Genomic DNA, 19,860 nt, shown 5'->3' with positions numbered 1-19,860 from the left:
TCAGACGTGGTCCACATCACATTGTACCAACTGAGTTGTTTTGAGCATGCCGACAGAATCTACACAGCATCTACAGCAGCAGCGACCTGCTGTTCATGCTCTGGCTAGTTGTGAAAGTCAGCCTTCATTAAGTGATTTTTTTTTTCTTGGCCACTTGGGGGCAATGGAAACAAGCTTTTATGTGAACATGTTAGCAATCAGTTGCCTCTTGTTGCCAACCAGCGGATACGCAGAACATTAGCATTCATTTGCAGTTGTGTTTCTGCCACCTGGTGAATGTCAGTCCGATATTCGCTCTTCCTTTAACTCTGTTTTGCTCTCCACGAACTCCTGAGGGAAATATCTGGCCCGATTAGCTGCTAAGTGCTGCACTATGTTCTTGATCTAGTCCATAATTGACAAGCATTAGAATACAGTCAGGTTTTTTGGGTTTTTTTTGGGGATAAAATAAAAAAAAGAGACATGCGGGATTACGATGAACCAAAACAGTGATCTGGGAGGTGCTGTAAAGCAGAGCTGAAGGGAATTGCAGAATGAGGTTTTGATTCTCTTTGGGTTCATCATTACGACTGACACATACACGAGGTCATGTGACCATTGTAAATGTAAAAATACTGATCATAGCGTCAGGAACTTGAAATAGATGAAAGGGACGGAAGCCGTAGCAATTCGAAAACATAGCCCGCTATCTATTGTGCATGAATAACTATTAGTTCCGGACCAGCTCTTCAAACCTTCCTCGTCTTTGGAAAAATGTCTGTCCCACTTTCAAAGGGAGAGCACTGAGACCCAATAACTAGTCCATGATAACTCAACCATAGTGGGAGTAGCCTTTGCTACAGGCTTCTATAGAATGTACCACTTTTTTTTGGGGGGGGGGGGCAGAAATTAAATTTCAAGAATCTGTTTGAGCATTTGCACACTGCCTGATTGACAGTGGGAAAGATCAGGGGTTAGAATCCCCCAGTGGAAAGATTGTAATCGCAAACTGTGGCCACTATTCATTTTAAGTTTTAACTTGTCATCAAAGGGTTTTGATTTAACTTTCTGGACAAAGTAGATGGGCAGCTCTCCCAATAGAGCAGCAGGCGACATAGTGACTCATAGGGTCCAATATTTGTTTGAAGCTTTTCTGGCAAGCTTTTCTGTGATGAAAGCAAAATGCCATCCCACTTGTGCGAAAACGTTTCCCCGTGCATCCCTGTGGTTAGTGGTTATCCTCAACATTAAAAAAAAGGGCAGACTGTGGGAAAGCATCCGTTCGTCCGTCCATCCTGATGAAGATATGATATAATCGAAGGCTCCAGAAGCTTTGGTTTTATTTTGCCAGGTCAAGGTTTCTGGTCAAGGTCACCGGTTCTAGCAAGGTGAATAAAAATCTCTCTTTGATACACAAGATAATCCACAGACTTCAGCGTGAACTGTTTTCGTAGGAACTAACATCTACTGAAGAAACGGTCCCTGTGACAACTTTTGACACAATGTTAAGTAGATTATTCAGAGAAACGGTTACACTGTTTCTATGAAGAGACGTGCCTATTGAAGTCGTTGGACGCTATGTTCGAATGCCATGAGCACCAAAAACCAAAGCTCATTCATGATTATATTGGGGGGGCAGAAATCTCAACATCTGGGCAAACCTCTGTGACTAGATACCAGTAGAGATGAGTGAGAAAATGTTTTGTAATTTTGCTGAACTGACCCTTTGGATATACACAGCAGAGTGGAGGGACAGCATCAAGCCTACAAGAGGTCTTGGCTGCTTATAGCTCATGCATTTAATCGGTTATTGATCCCCGTGTGGTCTACCCGTACAGCTCCTCTGTCTATTTACTGCCTCTTGCTTCCAGTGATGTGTGGGTGGTGCTGGACGAGCAAAGGCCGTTAATGAAGCTGTAATGGCTGAAATAAACTGGAGCAGGAGTTCATTTCTGCAGAGAGATTTGAGTCTCGGCCGAAAATATGATCAGACTGGTATAGAGTTCAGAGGACTGGTCTAGTGAGGACTTTCAGGGTGGGGAGTGTGTGTGTGTGTGTGTGAAGCGTCTGCGTGGAACACGGCCAGGAACAGAGAGAGGAGGCGCAGGGGTAGAAATATGTGGAAAACGTGGGACACGGAACGGACAACAGAGCTAAAGCAAGAGAGTGGAAAATTTGGTTAGAAGTAGGGGCTGCAACTGTCGGTTATTTTTGTTATCGGTTGACTTCAAGATCAGTTTAATTTTGACAGGGAGTGCTACCCAGTCTCTGAGAGTTGATATGAAGGAACTTTATCGAGTCTAACAAACAACACGTAACCTAAGTGACACACCCAGGGTTATCTGGGCTCGGGCTACTAATATGCAGACCTTAAAAGAAAGTTACAATGCAGATTACGGGGAACACAAAACAATGCTACAAAGTCATATTATGGGAATGTTAAGATTCAGTATTTTTGGAGCTTGAGCCATAATAGGGCCTAGAAGTTAGGATATCTCAACCTCTGCTGCGTGGACTTTGACCGCTCCAAATTAAAACTTCCATTCTTTACAAAGGACTATTCTTCTTATCAGTTAATTGCATAATCTTTAAAAAGGTCATAAAATAATGAAAAATGCAAATCACTAGATCGTCTTTGAATAACTTTTGTCCAGGACTCAAAAACCCAAGGAAAGAAAAAAAATGCACGAAATTATTGCATTTGAAAAATCAGGAATTCAGAAGATGAGGCCCACTTACGTTGGTGATCCCAGCAAAGGCTCTTAGAGAAGCTAGCATGGCTGGAGACACTGAAGTCTTGTTGGATGATAAATGATGAGAACTCCACCTTGCAGCTGATATCCGGGGGCGACTGACTCTGAAACAACTGTTCCACAGAGAAAAACCACCTCGGGTGTGATCATTAGAGCAAAGGATTCGGAGGCTGTCAAAAGATTGAGTGTGTACCCTGAAATCCCGTTTCGTTAAATGCAGAATCTTGTTTGAAATTAATTCGAAACTTCACTTACAAGTGATACCACTGACATATTCCGAGCAAAAAGGCGTACAAGAGACCTCTTTATTGAATTTATTAAGTTGTATTCAGACACTCAAAACTGATCAGCCCATCACTAGTAATGCTGTTTTACATCATTAAAATTCATTGAGCTGTAAGAGAGACCACCAGTTAGGTTAAGTATGCTACCTGTTTATAGCCGTAGGTTAGCAGGTCCAATACAGTCTGTCATATAAAATTGAAGGGCAGTCATTAATTAAAACATGATCAACACTGTGCAATGCAATAAAAGTTCCTTTCAAACATGACCATTTCTGAGAAAAGTAACAAGACACCACATGGGGATTTCGTTAATAACACTACATATACCTAAAAAGACCACCACTGCATAACATTTGACCAGTTTGTGACAAGGTCTAGAATGGGAAGAAGAAAAAAAAAAAAAAAAAAAAAAAAAGACCTATATTGAACTGTACAATTGTTCGGAATCTCTAGATACATTTCCTGGTGAGCTCATGAGCCCTGCAAGCTGTACTAAAGAAGGGAGAAGACAACATCGCAACATTGCACCCTATAACAACATTAGAGTATATTTTTCCACAGATTTGCGACAATGGGTAGTAGTCCAATTTTCTGTTTGTGTGCTGTCTGAACTCTATTCTAATAACCCCCACGCCCCCCCTCAGATCACCCAAACCGATGAAGGTTGGCTACTGGCCTGAACAGAAACAGAGGGGATTAAGAAAAACAAGAGTTTAACATAGTACTACTCATGTCTAAGTCTTTGCAAGATGACTCAATAAACAGGATGTTCAACAGTCTTCAGGTTTCCTGTTGATTTTCTTTTTAACGTGAAGCCAGATCGGTGTCAGAACTGACGTGGGACTTGGGTGACGATGCCGCAACACGAAAGCATTCGTTAAACAGCAAAGCTGGATTTAAACCTTTTGTCATACCGGTTTCATGTTGGCCTGAAGGTGTTGGTTCCTGATGTTCCTGCACTTTCCAAAACTCCATGTTTTCCACACCCATGAAGACTCTGTCGTTCAATATGATGTACGGCAACGTGACAAGCCCATAATCGCTCTACAGATGAAGATTCACATTTTTTGGTTTTTATAAAAAACAAATGAGATTGGTTGCGCATAATGGGAAGCCTGACGTGTTTCAATGCGTTTTTTTTATTTTATATTCTCAAAATACGCCTTTTTTTTTTTTCCATTAGGAGCCTTGGACAAAGATTTCCTCTTGAGTAACTGATGTGAGGAGGGAGGGGGTTCTCAGTTTGCCTGACAGTCCTTTCCTGGCACTGTCTCGACACATCAATGCCTCACAACAAACAGTCTGAGAAGCCGAGCGTCTCGAGATGGGAACAATTTGGTTTTTCTCCTGATTGTGAGCAAAACATAACCCGCACAGAAAGAATATTACAGGCAACATAATTTGCATCCAGTCGACCCTGTGAAGTGACAAATGAGGCTACACCTTCTCATCAGCAAATCACTCTTGGAAACTCACACACAACACAATCACACATTCACAGGTTTCTCACTCGCTCAGCTTTCTTAAATGGGGTTAGTCTTCCAACTTAATAAGAACCAAAAATGTGTTTTTAGGCGTTGTAGTGATACATGCATCCATTATACTGATATACACTTCTTAAAAAAGGTTAAAAAAAAGAAAAAAGAAAAAAAAAAAAAAAGAACATCAACAAAAAAAAAGGTATTAGAAATGCAGCTATACAGAGTCTTTTAGCTAATCCAGGGGAGTGAGGTGGAGGGTCAGGTCTGATGTCAGAGAGCCAAGGAGCCCGATGTCCAGATGTTGTTCAGTTGAGAAGGGGAGGTGAGCAGAGTGAGGGATGTGCGCGGGGAGGATGAGCAGGAAGAGCTGGGTTAGTTACTGCAGCAGGGACGGCTGGTGGGCTGAGCCGTCTCTGTCAGGTCCACTCCCCGGTTCCGCCCGCTACTGGCCCCGGCGGCTTGAGGCTCGTTCTTGGGTAGCTTCTTTGCTGCAATGACATAGCAACGAGGCCGGTGACGACGTGAGCAGAAATGATCAGACGAGCCACGTAGATGACCCTACCTCTGATGACGCCAAAATTTATTTTAAAGGGCAAGAGTCTATAGTATTCATAACCGCAGAAATTACTTCCTTCTTCCGGAGGAATATCTAGTACTTTTGTCCTCCTCTATGAACTAACAAAAAGGGTACCAGAGTAAATTGTCCCACCCCAACAGGTACAACAAAACTAGCAGGAGAGTAGGGCTGCACGGAACGATTATTTTCATTATTGATTAATCTGACGATTATTTTCTCAAATAATCAATTAATCATTTTGTCTATATAATGTCTGAAATTGTGAAAAATGCCAGTTATAATTCCTCACAGCCTAAGGTGATCCACTTCATTTGCTTGTTTTATTGAACCAACAGTCCAAAATAATCAGTTTACTGATAAAAAAAAAAGAAAAAAAAAAAGCATCAAATCCTCACACCTGAGAAAGATGTTTGGCAAATTTTACTTGAAAAAACAAATCGATAATCAATATCGTGGCCAATTAATTCTTTGTTGATCCACTAACTGATTAACTAGTTGCAGCTCTACAGGACAGTTAGAGAGCTGTCAATCAAGCACAGCCTGTACACGGCCACGCAGTCTTGAGAACAGGGCTAATCGGGCAACATAAGTGGAAAGCACCTGTGTGGGTGGACTACAGGTGTGTCACATCTAAAGAATTGTGACCATGATATGTAGTGAAAAGACATTTTACAGTTTAAAAATACATTTGCCAGCACTCTCTGGTGGACAAACTGTGTATTGGCCACACTGCTTATACCTCAAACTACCTTTTACCTTGTGAGCTAACAGGCCTTATTTTGTAAGAAATCGGCTTGACTCCTTCAATGGCGAAAAACATTTAGCGTGCCCTCGTGTAATGCAGATGTAGCTAAGGCTCTCAACGCTGCGTCCCAGTTCAGTGGCTGCACTTCTCAAACGGGACAGTGTCCTTCAGAGGATCTGAAGACCCACCCCCGGCACATGAGGCCAAATGAGACCAAAACTTTATGTCCAAAACGCACCTTTATTTCCAAAACCGTCATCAAGAGCTTGCTCTTAAGCAGCCAAGAAAGTGATAGTAACCAGTGATTATGCACCACTAAAAACTGACTGCCTTGCAATGTATTATGGGATACAGAGGGGTGAGCCAATTGTGTCCTCCAAATTCAAGCAAAAGCAGGCTGTATTTCTCGGGTGGATTTGGAGGAGCCTTTGTAATGAGTACGCTTTGTTGACCTATTTATTTGTGACTGGCATTGAAATGCAGACTTAAGAGGAAGCGTTCCTTGAAAAGGGAAACAGCAAGAGTCTCTCACAATGGCAGGTATTAAGAAGGAGTGAAAAGATAATAGAACGTCACATCCAACATATCATAACTTTATCATACTATGCACACATTGTCATGATGGGAGACGAGTATTAACATCAACTTTGAGACAGGAAACAAAGGGATTCATGGGAACTGTAGTCTTGTTTACAGTTATCATATCGTAGTCACATCTGTTATTTATTTAACAAAAACTAAATGAAGCACCTTTTTACAACCTGCATAAAATTCTGTATGTCTGTTATGTTCACAAGTAACATTCATCCAATGACAGATTTTCACATGAGAGATGCCCTGTACGACCACCCTCTTTTTCACTGTTGCTCAAGGGCACTTGTGCCATTGAACATAACCCGGACTGTCCACAGCTGAGTGTGTCAGGGCCCCGGTCACCAGGGCTAGTGACCAGTTCTGTAATAATTCTGAAGTAATACTCACCACATCAATTTTTTTTAAACTCTTCAGAAGCATTATGGTAGAGTCACTTACCAATGGCCATGAAAATCTCATTCACGTTCATAGAGGTCTTTGCTGACGTTTCCATGAAGAGCAAGCTGTTATCATCTGCGTATGACTGTGCATCCTATGAAAGTGAAACAAACATCAGGAAACCATTAGTTAAAATGAATTTAAGTGCTTCACAGTTCGCATGGACGGAAAACCAAATGTGGAGGAAACAAATTTCCCATGTGTCCTGTAAAGACGTGTCATAATTAAGAATCAGTGTGTGAATATTTTATGTTATGTTTTTTTTAAAACCGAAATTTCCAGTTTATTTCTAATGATTTTTCTCGGTTCATTAAAAAAAGAATTTGAAGAAAAACAAACCTGGAAGTCCAGTGCTCTCTTGTTTGCGAGATCCGCCTTGTTCCCAGCCAGGGCTATTACAATATTTGGACTGGCTTGTCTCTGAAGCTCTTTAACCCAGTTCTTCGCCCGTACAAATGACTCCTGACAAACAAAACATGGAGGGGTCGGGGGGGGGGGGGGGGTGACTCAGTTAGTGAAAATAACAATAAGTCCCATTGGATGGAAAGATGAAGATAAGAGGAGCCTTTCCATGATCAGTGGGTAGGCCTTCGCTTATCTTTTGATCAAAGAACAGAGTAAAGTCTCCTTAAAATAATGCTTTTGATGGAATATGAAACAAATGAAAATGGACCCAGGTACAGTAAAAGCAGCACTTGGTGCAGTATGGGAGGCGCGGCTGTGGGTTGTGCTATAGTGCCATACAGAAGCTATGCAGTGCACACGCGAAAAAATTTCAAAAATGTGAGCTACATGCCTGTTCTTTGTGTTCTGATTGAGAAAGGATTTCCTTTGTTCAGGACCTTGACTTATAAAAAAAACAAAAAACAAAAACAACCTACTGCTCTCTAGTGTTCTTTTCGCAAGTTGACTGGAAGTGTCAGAGGGTACTTTGTACTAGAGATCTTCACAGGTCCACTCGGTTCTGAGAAATGTATACCAAACCCAGTACCTTAGTCGGACCGGGTCTACAGTCTACTTAGTCCAACTGGGTCGGGTCTCGGGTCTGTGTGTCAGGATGTCCAATACCTGAGTGGATCCGAATGAGCCCGAGCTACGTTGTATCGGGTGTGTTTTGGGGTGAGAGGGACTGTTGACGACTGCGAGCTTCACAGCTCACTGGAGCTTTATTCTGAAGGGTGAACTGAAGCGGGGCTTATTTTAGGAAAATCAGCAGCCCACTACATTTACGCTATTGAATTACAGTTTGTTGCAATTTGAATGAGAGATGTTAAATAAATTAGAACATCACGTCTTTTGTCCATCTGTCACACAGGTGGCTGCAAAATGTTTTATTTCGGTGCAGGAGTTTCTATGACTTTACATTCATTCTTAGGGCGCTATTATTATTACATTGCTGCTCTTTCCTACCGCAGCTGCTTGTTATTTGATTTAATTAACTGATAGCACATCATGCCGCTGCCAGTGGTCGGTGTTTCTCTGTTGGAGTCTGTTCGGGTCAACCACATTTTGGATCGGGCCTAATTATCTTTGCGTCAGTTTGGGTTTTGTCTGGCTTTGCTTGGGTCCCCCACGGATCGGGTCTCTTTTATTTGAAAATTCATTTATGCATGTCGGGCGCGGTTTAGGGTTAACACCCAATTCATCAACCCACACCTCCCTAATCACCCCCTTGGCCACTTTGCAAATCATATTAAAAAAAATAAAAACAAAAATGTAACTTCAAAGTTATGTATGCACAAACAAGCTAGACACCCAGTCTATCTTTCAGTTACAATCTAGAAATAAGATATAACTAAATCAGCTGCTGTCTTCATGGCAGCTGCTTTTTTTGTTTTTAAGACTATTTACAGATGTAAGCAACCTTTCTAAAACCAAAAGAGAGAGAAAAGTAGATCTATCAGCACACACTGCATATACTTTGTGTATTTGTGTATATGCAGGGTTGTATATGTGATGTGTAACCCTTTTGGAGTCAAGCGACCCATGTATGTATGAGGTCTTTATACTGTACATTATCTACAAAAGGCTGTGTAGTTGAGTGATGACTCACCTCTTAATTTGTCAAGATACCAAAATAAGATTCTGCTTTAGGCTTGAGTAAGAACGTTTGAGATGGAAACACCCACTTTCTTCTCATCATTCACAACATTGCTGTTTCCGCTATAGTCAGTGAAAGCAGCGCTGCTAACAAAAACCACATGACAAAAACCTGGCACCTGACTCACCTCATTTGTTATATCATAGACCACGATGGCTGCCTGGGCACCTCTGTAGTACATGGGAGCCAGACTGTGGTAGCGCTCCTGACCAGCTGTGTCCCAGATTTCAAACTTGACTGTTGTGTCGTCCAAACATACTGTCTGAGTCAGGAAGGCAGCTGCAAGGGCACAAAGCAGAGGAGCCAATGACAAATGGGCCTGTAGCAAATGAGCTACAAAAAAATATGTTTTCTGTGAGGTAATAATTTAAGACCAATGCTGGAGACAAACAGGGGGGATTATCTGCTTGACTGAGTCCACATTTCCACATTTAGTAAATGGGGTCCTAATAATATCAAACACGTCGTATAAAGAACATACAAAATCTTGATGGGTGCTGAAACATTGAGCAGGGTGGAAGTCACGTTTTTTTTTTTTTTTTTTTTTTTTTAAATCAGGGACGTTTCACTGACAACAATGCTCTCTCTCTCTTTCTCTCCTTTTATTTAAGAAACACCCTATTCACATTCACTCACTGCCCAGTAGGACTTCACTTTTCCTTACCAGACATATCCCGCTGGTCTGGGGAATCAAACCGGCAACCTTCAGGTCACAATACTTTAGGCCATCACTGCCCACTGACTGCATCTTTCCAGTTAGGGATTCATCCCTAACTGGATGGATTCATCCATAACTGGACTCTCTTTTTTCTCTATTTTTTGAAAAAACGGTTCTTCAGTGTGTTTGTATGCATGTCACCTAATTGTGCATATTAACACATACTGATTCATATTATAGAGATAACCTGAGTTATAACTTTAACTGCACCTTGTTTGTGCCTAATCATTGAGCGTGGGTGTATCTACTTTCTGTGATTAGTGCTGTCTGAGATTTTACAAATGCACAGGTGTTTTCATTTGGCCTTAGGTGACTCTGGGAATAAACAATGGAATGGAGTGGATGGAATTTTATTTAATCATGCTATTTCCCGTCAGAAGTATGTTTGCCACTGGCTAATAAGAGTAAGATTATGTATATGGTAACCAACTGCTTCAACCTTGCATGAGCCACAGGACATACCAGGAACTAGGGGCAGATGTCTGTGAATTCACTTAATTTTTTCCAGCAGTTCTCTGTTCCTATCAGCCATTTTCACACTCAAAATTCTACATCTTCAGTTGTAAACGTCTTCTCTACTGAAGCCAGTACCGCTTCCCACCATGCTCATTTTGTGGGGATAAACACCATGTCTACCAATTTCCTCCAATCTGCGTAATAGTCCCTATACTGTGACATCACTAATGCTGATTTAATTGTCACATTTTTAATCAATTTACGGTTCAAGAAAATATGACTCCTCTGACAGCTATTAGTTTATAACCTTATGATTATGATCCAGATATTCAATGCTCATTCCACTTGTGTGATTGATTGCAAGTCTTGCCATGATGAGAATGTAAATGAAAAGTATGTCCATACTATTGATCCTTGCGTACAGTTTTGCAGCAGTGTTCATAAAAAAGAATTCACAAAATGGTCTTATGAAGACACATACCTCCGATTGTGCTCTCTTGGAATTCGTGAAACTGTCCCTTGACGAAACGGAGTACGAGACTTGACTTCCCCACCGCTGACTCTCCTAAAAGCACAAGTTTGAACTGACAAATCTTGTTGCCTGCGTTTGGCCCATTGGGTCGTGTAGCTCCACCTCTACTTGCCATGTCACACCGTCCACTCTCTTCCTTTAAGACACTGATGTACTGTGAAAAACTTCAGAAAATACCTGTATGGGAGAGAGAACAGAAAGCCGTGTCACTTTCACATAAAAAGAATCTTAATGATTCAAAAATATCTGGAGATTTGGTTAAAATAGAATTTTACAGATTTGCTTTTTATTAGAAAATTAAACATATTTTGGACATTTTATTGTCTCAAACCATGAATCACAATTACAAAAAAGAAAATTTGAGCTGCACACTTGGACAATGATGATGATTTCTTAAATAATTTAGCTGTAGCTTTTGGTATCATACAGCAACTGGAACACAGATATCTTGTGACTTAAGGCTAAATAAGATAAGTATTTTCTCTGTAGGTAAAGGAGCCTGAAACAGCATGGCCATAGCACAGAAGAGAAAAAAAAAAAAACTGTACAAGCAAATATTCAGGGGAAATATTCAGGAATTTCAATTTTATAGTGTTATGTTGTTGTTCTTAAAACATTTCTTTTAAAACAAGTCCCAGAGGCCAAATTTACACAGATAATACAATGACATGGAGGGAAATCTACTGCAGTTCACTATAGACATAGAGTCAACAAATGTTTCAATTACCAGCCACACTTTCTTTCCTCTCCAAACAATAGCTGTTTGTTTGCCATATAACTAGCTGAGCAAATAAGTAAAACAAGTATGGCCAAAACGTACTAGAGTTTGGCAGAAAGTCAATTTTCCACCTAACAATAAACGCATTTTGGCAACTGAAGAGCATAGAACTTCTGCTTCCAAAGTTGCCAAAGGTTTTCACCTGTGCCATTTTAAGATCAGCTTCTAGAAATGAGAGAAAGTTGACCGAATGGTGTGGCTGGGAAAATCTGGAACAGCAACCCTCTGGCAGCTCCTGCTTTTAGATTTAAGTTACAGTAAAGTACAGGCAGACGGTTACAAAGGGAATCACTATGATACGGGTCTGGGCACATATGTGGGAAAATGTTTCAAGGTTAAGTTTGAGACAGATTTCTATGCAGGGGTCTGTAGATTGAAGGTGAATAACAACATCCACCATAATGACCAGTAAACAACAGATTATCTCTATAACTGGGGCATTTCTCATTATCACTAACCAAGTAAACACAGAGTATAAATCCAAAAATAATTGCTTTCAACTTCGTCGAAATCGCGTTACGACACGCAGTTAACCACAAATAACCTGTTATGTTGTTGCTGACTGGCTCGAATTAGCAGAGTAACGACTATTAGCGTTAGCAACAGCTAGCCCAAAACCAATCTCTGCCAGTAATAAAGCATGATCTAAACTGTGTAATGTTAGTTTTAATCTAGGTAGCATTTTACACACCGAGCTTGTTAATACTACTTTGAACTGACATTTATATAACGTTTGAGAATGCCAAAACACAGATGATGCAGGTTTGGGTGTGTACAGCTAGTGACAGCTAGCTAACGTTAGCTGCATGACGTTAAATCAGTGACCCACCTAATCAATCAGTGGACTAAACAGGGTCGCAGATCTTTGTTATATTAAACAGTAATATGCTAATGATCCAATCATGATGACTCATTCGGATTCACCAGTCGAACTACGTTAACTCACTATGCTAACTAGCTTGGCCCTTCCAGTATCGGCTAACTAACGTTAGCTAGCCAGATAATAGACACTGGGCTGGCTAACGTTGTTTAGCTGTGGCCGCATCGGGAGGAGCCCTTTCAGATAGCCCTTAGCCAGCTAGCTAACGCTAATATTAGCTACTCACCTGCCAAAATGAGGAAGCTAGTTAATGTGAATGTTGTCTCCAGGACAATATTTGTGGCACTCCAGTGTCTTTCACAGTGTGTCCAGTAACCAGCCAGCAACTCTAACGCTAGATTTCAAAAGGCTCCGCGATGTCCCTCTCCCACTTCTTTCAACTTCCCCTTTCGCATTGTACGAAGGATGATGACAGATCGTATGACTAGAATTGACAATCCGCCTACGTATCAGTGCGGCAGACCAATCATATGTTAGCGTTCATTGCCAATTTACTGGACTGCGCCTTTTCCAATGCAAAACGCAGCTATAGAAACTAAGCAGACTCTCAGGAGGATAAAGACCGAAAGGTGGGGATTTGTTAAAACTGATACGCCTTGGTTTAAAAAAACAAACAAACAAACAAACAAAAAAAAAACAAACCTGTCTGTACCTAAATAAAAAGAATTGCCACAACGATTATTAGTCATATTTGTGATTGACTATGCATTTTAAATAGCTTACGGACAAGCCCATTAATTTAGATAATTTTAAATTCAACTGAAAATGACTGTCAAACACCCTGTCCTAGTATTGTGAATTGAACCGAGGACTGCTGTTGCCTGGAAACGGAACTTAAACAGGTGCACAACGCAGCGTCTTCTGAGTGACCAGAGGAACTGCGAAAAGCTAGCTAGAAAGTTGTTTGAAATTTTTTTCCCCAGGGGGAAGGGTTAAAGACTAGGTAAAGGTGGTTGCCTCTGTTGCTGCTAAACGTGAATTCAAGATGAATTTGACTCACGGAAATCCCTCTTACCAATTGAAATATACAGACAGATGTCCAAACCTACCGACGGTAAGTCAACTTTAAGATATCGCTAGCTAGCTAACGTTCTGTTAGTTTGCTCCTACTCTATGGAGTCTGGGGCGTTTTTTTTTTCTACATAAACCTTTGTCTGGCGGATACTCTACACTTGATACCGTATATAATTTTTCGTTTTTTCTTTTTTACCACCAGGCCGGAAAACTAATACCTGTAGGAGAGGGGGCTAAGACCTGCTTACAAGAAGTGGCAAGGGTAGGTCCAGTGGTGGAGCGAGTAGCTACTCGGATAAGGAAAAGTAGCAATACCACCATTGTGTAGAAATTCTCTGTTACAAGTAAAAGTCCTGCATTCAAGTAAAAGTACCAAAATTAAAAATACTCTCTATACAGAATGGCCCATTTCAGAATTATACTTATTATATTATTGGGCTGTAATTATTGATGCATTAATGTGTAAGCATCACTGACGTTGCAGCAGGCAAAGGTAACATAAAATGGAGATAGTCACGTACATATACATCAGAACTGTATTTAAGTACCATACGTGAGTAAATGTACTAATGTATGTTACAATCCACCCTCTGGGTTTTATCTCTGGGTGCTTTGGCATAACTGAGGGTGCGAATATCATTTGAAGTGACAGACAGATTTGTAAAATTTGAAGGTGCATGTTCACTCTCTCTGATAAGCCGGGCCAACATTTTTTTACTCTTCAGCCCTCCACCCCACCGGTGGTGAGGAAATTCCGCAACAGCATCCAACCAGAACCAGGAGCTATCAGAGTGCACCGAGGCAAGGCAAACGATCCAGATGTTGCCAGCAGTCTTGTTCATGGCATCAGCAACAAATCATCCCTCACTGTAAGTAACTAACACACACATACACACACACACACACACACACACACACACACACATGCACGCCTCCTTAGGGTTGAAAGGGACAACAAGGAGAGTTTTTACTGCCCCAGATTTAGTGAGATGATATATTTTTAGATCATTGCCTGTGAATGATTTATTACTCTGCTCGGTGATGAGATTTATACCTCTCAAAACTTATGTCTTACATAAGTTTAAGACCATAACCCATTTACCTGTTGGCATTTAATGATGCTTCTGATTAATTACTTAATGCCTCAGTCATAATGTATCATTAATGGTATAGCCAAGGGATCAATTTAAGAGAAGAATATCGGTGGCAGTTTTACTGTATGGTCATCAGTATTTGTGTGATTCATTTATGACTAAAGCTGACTTTTTAAGCGTCACATTTTTGATGCCACACAACCAGAATATGGATATAATTTCTTCATTTTTATGTGATTCCAACAGGGCAGAAGCTTGCTGAATCCTTCTCAAAAGACCTTGTTCCAAAATAAGTTACAAGAGCTCAGTGAAGCAGGGTACACCTCCAGTCAAAAAGCACCCCTGGGCAGATCACGTGATCAGCACTTAGGACTTCCTGCGTGGTATAATGACAAAACTACGTTTGGTATTAAAACAGTTAAAGGTATGTGTAACATCAAACAAGGTAATTGCTGATACAATATAAAAAAAGAGGAAAATGGGTTTAAGTCTGGTAAGGCACAAATGCTGTAACTTGAACAAGCAAATATTTATCTAGTCTAATCAAAAATGGATCAACTCAGCAATTAGTCCCCTAAAATGTCCAGATTTGTTTTTAAATTTTATGTGATAACTATTTAACATAACAGTAGGTATTATTTTACTGAAAGGAGGAGCCTTCTCTCTTTTTATTGTCTCACATTCCTTGTTGTCCAGGGTTGGACATGCGGGAGATTATTAACCCTTCAAAAACAGCTGAGGAGGTGGAGAGGGAAGCTGAGGAAGGACACGAGGCTTATATTCGTAGCCACAATGCCTATTTTGTTGGTAAGAGGCTTTTGCTTTTCCTACTAACTTTCTATTTGTTGAATATTATCGATCGTTTTGAAATGTGATGCCCGCTTTTCACCACAATAAAATCCTCTTGCTCTACTCCAGGGGAGCGCATTGATAGGAAGTACGATTGGAATCACTACAGTAAAGACAGCAGGTTTGGGATAGTCACACCTCATTTTAATGATGGCCGTAATCTTGGAAAAACTCTCCACTGGCTTGGGGAGGCACAGAAGTAAGTGCTGAAGTAGTGTTTTGTTGTTAAGTTTCACAACGCTGTGTATCTAATTATAAAAAATGAAATTGTACCTTACCTGTCACTCATATTATTAAGCCATAGGTTTTACAATCCAAAGACTGTTTGGAAGAGATCTGGGAACAGGGAAAAGATGGAGCCACAATCTGCCAAAGTGAACAAGATGTAAGTTTATCATGATTTGATAAGCTTCTTTTGACCAACCCTGTGACTTCTGATTATACTTTACTAACTAATGTTTAACTTCATTCTCTCATTAAACCCAATATTTACAGGAGAAGAAATTTGTTGAATGTTCCACCAGATCACACCTTTGGAATGCTCTTGCCGGTGGATGAATTTGGTAGAGTTTATGTAAAACATTTTTTTCCTGGGTTATATATTGGAATATGTAAGATATAATGTAAAAGAAAATGCACATGCTGGAGTTTTTTTTGTTTTTGTTTTTTTTGTTCAAGACGGCAAACAACATCTTGCCCTCTTCTTGCACAGGTGTTGGAGATATAATCCACTCCACAGAGCCAGGGCAGAATGTGAGAGGTCGAGACCGACAGCGCAGCCTGGTCAATGCAGTGCAACACCAACTCAAGAAGATCAATTTCCATAACTTCCCCTCCCTGCTGCGGGCGTTCAGACATTATGACAAGGTACAACTGGAATCCCCACAGGCATAGTGACACTTCCACACAATGCTGCAGACCTGTATTTTCGATCAGCTGACTATTTAACTCATCACATTTAACATAATCTGAAAAAATACAGTGACACTTTGTTTAGTATGCTAAGTTCCCAAACACATATTTTTTATATTAAAGAATAGTTTAAGAAAGAAGAGCATAGCCCTTTCTCACAGTGAACATTTTTACTTGTCATAGCAGTAAAAGCACAAGTGTGACACGTAACATTATTAACCCTGATTTCCTATTTATCCCTGGAAGACATTGTTGATGTTATTGATTAAACCTGTGTTTGACAAGTCAGGATATCTGCTGTGAGAATTCCCGGTTTGAGATAAAGCCAGTGATTTGACCCTGGTGTCGCAGACAAGTCATAAAGTAACAATGCTACTATAATTCTCCTATTGTAGTCTCACACTTTTAAGAACATATTGTAGTTGCTGAGCCTTTTCGTGTATATCTCTTCATGTAAATAACTAGAAAGGCAAGGGAATGATTGACAAAGAGGACCTGCAGGCAGTGTGCCGTCAGTTCCGGCTGGATGTTAGCGAACCTGTCCTGGATGACCTGATGGATTACTGTGACACGGACAAAGACGGACTAATAAACTTCCTGGAGTTTGCTAACTTCCTTAACTGGAAGGACAAGATGCTCATAAACGCTGAGGAGCAAGGCATCATAACAAATGGTCAGTTAAATGCATTGTACTGTATCAATATATTTACTATAGTGCTCCAAGATGATCTGATTATTTTAACCTTAATGCTTTTTAGGTCCACTTTGCTTCACGTTTACATTTGTACGCTTTAATTTCACCTGCTCAAGTCTCAGGTACTGAATTAGAACTGGCTGTGTCTTCTGACCAATCGTGTGACCTCTGACTATGTTTTACCAACTAATGTTTAACTTTGTCCTTTCATTAAACCCATTCTTGACTTTGTCAGAATCAGAGCAGCTCCCTGTCTCTCAGACCTTGATTAAACCTGAGGACCTGGAGCCTGTAGAGCCAGGCAGCTCACAGAAGACTCTCAGGACCCTGAGGCGACCCAGGGCAGTCCCAGACCACTTCACCACCTCCTCCTCCCTCATTGGGGCTATGAGTGATGATCTGCTCACATCGAGTAAGACAGCAGTAGAAATGTGCTGTGTTAAGTAGTTGTACACTTACAGAATCACACACATCCACACACAGTGCCACATGTGTCTACTGTAGACATGAAAATAATACACATAATGACTGTAAAATGACCATTTGACATTTTTCTTATCATTTGAACCCAACAAGTGGGATTTGGGGGCGACAACATACTATGACTGTAGTCAGAATGTGCACAGTACAGTAAAGGGTGTATGTCAGGGGTGAAAAAAAACAGGAACAGCAATATGCAAATATTGAAGGGACCCTATCATGACACAATTAAAATTACCATTGTGAGATGATAAATAAAATAAGTGAACTCATTACAACCGTTCATTCTTGTAGTTAGTTAGTATTAGTGTCTCATATTAAACTGTTCTACATGAGTCATAATTGTGTAAACTAAAACATACTTAAATTAGTTCTGCAGTTTGAGGTCATCATCTGTTTTTTGACTGATATGCCCCAGTTTTATAAGTGCTAATTTAACTTCTTTACATTTCAGTCATTCCCATCTCCTAAAAATCCTTACTCATCATCTGGTCTCTTTCACATAGACAGTCGCACATTCGGGATCCCGTCTGTGCGCTCCGACCTTCCAGCTCCAGTTATCAAGAGAGTCAGTGACACCACTAACTACGGTGATACATCCACGGCCGCAGATCTTCTGCATCCATCAGTTCATGCCCTCTGGGGTGTTCACGAGCAACACTTGTTCTGTCCTCGCACCAAGAAAGAGGTACGCACTATGCACTAAATCAGTTGAATTGTGTATCTAATTAACAAAATAAGTATTAATGTGAGTAAATACAGAGAGGTCGCAGTGACAGCATCTATCTTTTGAAATTTGATTGGTTACCTTTGATAGCTATTTTATCTGATATTCTTTTATGTCATTGGCTGTTTCTGATTGGTATAAAATTAAAATTTAATCATTATTTGTGACCAAGTGGACCTTTTTTCTTTTTTTTTTTTTTTTTTTGAAAAATGATTAGCTGATGAATGAGACAGATGTTAGTGTAATATGCTTTTTTTTTTCATGGGCGACAATTTTGTTCCTGTCATAGAAGGAAAGCACAGCGTTAACAACATTAATGATGGCTCTGTTCTACTTAGGTGTCTCAGTAAGTCATGCCAGTGAGGCAGCATGCACAATATCAGGGCCCTGGACCTGTCCTACAAAATCAATTCAGCCATCTTTAATGTTATTAAATACTCCTATGTTGGACAAATCAAAATATCTGCCTGAGAAAAGCCTATGTATTAGCTTTTCAGTCTGTTTTTTAACTAAACAATAATTTGGACAAAACAATTCATGAAAATTTGCAGCTATGTCTTTTGTCTTTCATGTCATATCTTGGCTTCACACATTTGATTAAAAACAATCACATTATGTTCTATTCCACTGCATACATCAAATTCATATGACAGGCACTTTTATCTAAAGTGACTTAAAATACATGTATTCAGCCTCCATTATAAAACAGTTGTGACTGTCAAAATCACTCTCTTACATTAGAAAGTTATAATTTTTCCACTTACATTTTCATTTTATTGAATATTAGCTAAATGCACTGTTGGGTACTTCAGTCTCAAAACTTAATTGAAATCTCAACTCATGCTGGGAGCTTTTTTTATTTTTTATTTTTTATTTTTAAATAATTTTGGCTGCTTGTGTCAAATATGGTTTTGAGACTTGGTTAAATCATTAAATTGGATGTGCCCTGTAGAATCCGTACTCCCTTTCTCTGTGATCCCTCTCTGCCTAACACTTTTCTTCAGTTGTATTATCTGTTGTTTGAATCAACCTTTAACCTGGGAGGAGTTTAATTTTTTTTTTTTTTCTGTCTAGGAAAAAATTTCAATCACCAGCCTGTTTCATATTCATTCAGTTCTTTTTCCAGATTGGTCATTATAAGTCTCCTGCTGCTGCAGTGTGGCTATAGACATAAATCTCAGTTATAACATGAACATGTTTTAGTGAAATAGGATTTTTGTTACTTACCCCTTTCATCCTCTTCTTCACAGATTGCAGAGATCTTCAGGAATGTGGGTGTGAAAATTTCTGAGGAGACCTTTGAGGAGGCCTGGAAGCTGGCATCCATGAAGCAACCGGAAGGGGAGGTTTGTGTCGAGGTTTTCCGTAACGTACTCAAGGAAATAAAAGCAGTGTAATACTGAAGATGCTTTTTACTAGTGCAGTGTTTCCCCATCACCATCAATATTTCTGTCGAAATATGTATCTCCGCTGTCCAGTGAGTACAGTGAGCTCCGAAATGTTTTAGTATGATGAGGGTGCATTTTTTAGACATAACGAAGAAGAATTTGGACTTTGGCAGCCCAAAATATCTGACAGAAACATTCATCTGAAGTGCATGGTTGTTGTGGTGTTAAAACATTTTCACATGACAACCATAACCAAAAATCTGTACCACTCTCAGTAACCTGTCAGTTAGTTTTTAAAGAGCAAAAAAAAAGGCGTTCCTAATGCATATCATAATCTTTCTGCATTTTCTTTTTCTTTACTATTGGGAAACTTATTTTGATGCATC

The 19,860-nt window shown here is 40.1% G+C and overlaps 2 protein-coding genes across 3 annotated transcripts; one reads left to right on the top strand and one right to left on the bottom strand.

The window, feature by feature from the left end:
• Positions 1-3,023: 3,023 nt before the first annotated feature.
• Positions 3,024-12,815, bottom strand: rab5ab (RAB5A, member RAS oncogene family, b). Its single transcript, XM_040118058.1, has 6 exons — positions 12,543-12,815; positions 10,608-10,835; positions 9,080-9,231; positions 7,191-7,313; positions 6,852-6,945; positions 3,024-4,985 (listed from the first exon to the last, which is right to left on the bottom strand). The coding sequence occupies exons 2-6, from the start codon at positions 10,771-10,773 to the stop codon at positions 4,870-4,872; spliced, it is 651 nt and encodes a 216-aa protein (XP_039973992.1). The 5' UTR covers positions 10,774-10,835; positions 12,543-12,815; the 3' UTR covers positions 3,024-4,869.
• On the top strand, positions 12,781-19,860 carry efhb (EF-hand domain family, member B). Of its 2 annotated transcripts, XM_040118057.1 has the most exons (14): positions 12,781-12,885; positions 13,240-13,370; positions 13,533-13,592; positions 14,056-14,199; positions 14,671-14,848; positions 15,121-15,231; positions 15,343-15,472; positions 15,572-15,658; positions 15,769-15,836; positions 15,986-16,140; positions 16,651-16,858; positions 17,115-17,291; positions 17,866-18,047; positions 19,337-19,860. In XM_040118057.1, the coding sequence occupies exons 2-14, from the start codon at positions 13,302-13,304 to the stop codon at positions 19,481-19,483; spliced, it is 1,716 nt and encodes a 571-aa protein (XP_039973991.1). In that variant the 5' UTR covers positions 12,781-12,885; positions 13,240-13,301; the 3' UTR covers positions 19,484-19,860. The 2 variants fall into 2 exon arrangements, with proteins under 2 accessions (XP_039973991.1, XP_039973990.1); XM_040118056.1 differs by lacking the exon at positions 12,781-12,885 and having other exon boundaries at positions 13,187-13,370.

Source organism: Xiphias gladius, chromosome 22, assembly GCF_016859285.1.
Source record: "Xiphias gladius isolate SHS-SW01 ecotype Sanya breed wild chromosome 22, ASM1685928v1, whole genome shotgun sequence".
Classification (NCBI taxonomy): Eukaryota; Metazoa; Chordata; class Actinopteri; order Istiophoriformes; family Xiphiidae; genus Xiphias; species Xiphias gladius.
This window is presented reverse-complemented; position numbering and strand designations above follow the sequence as displayed.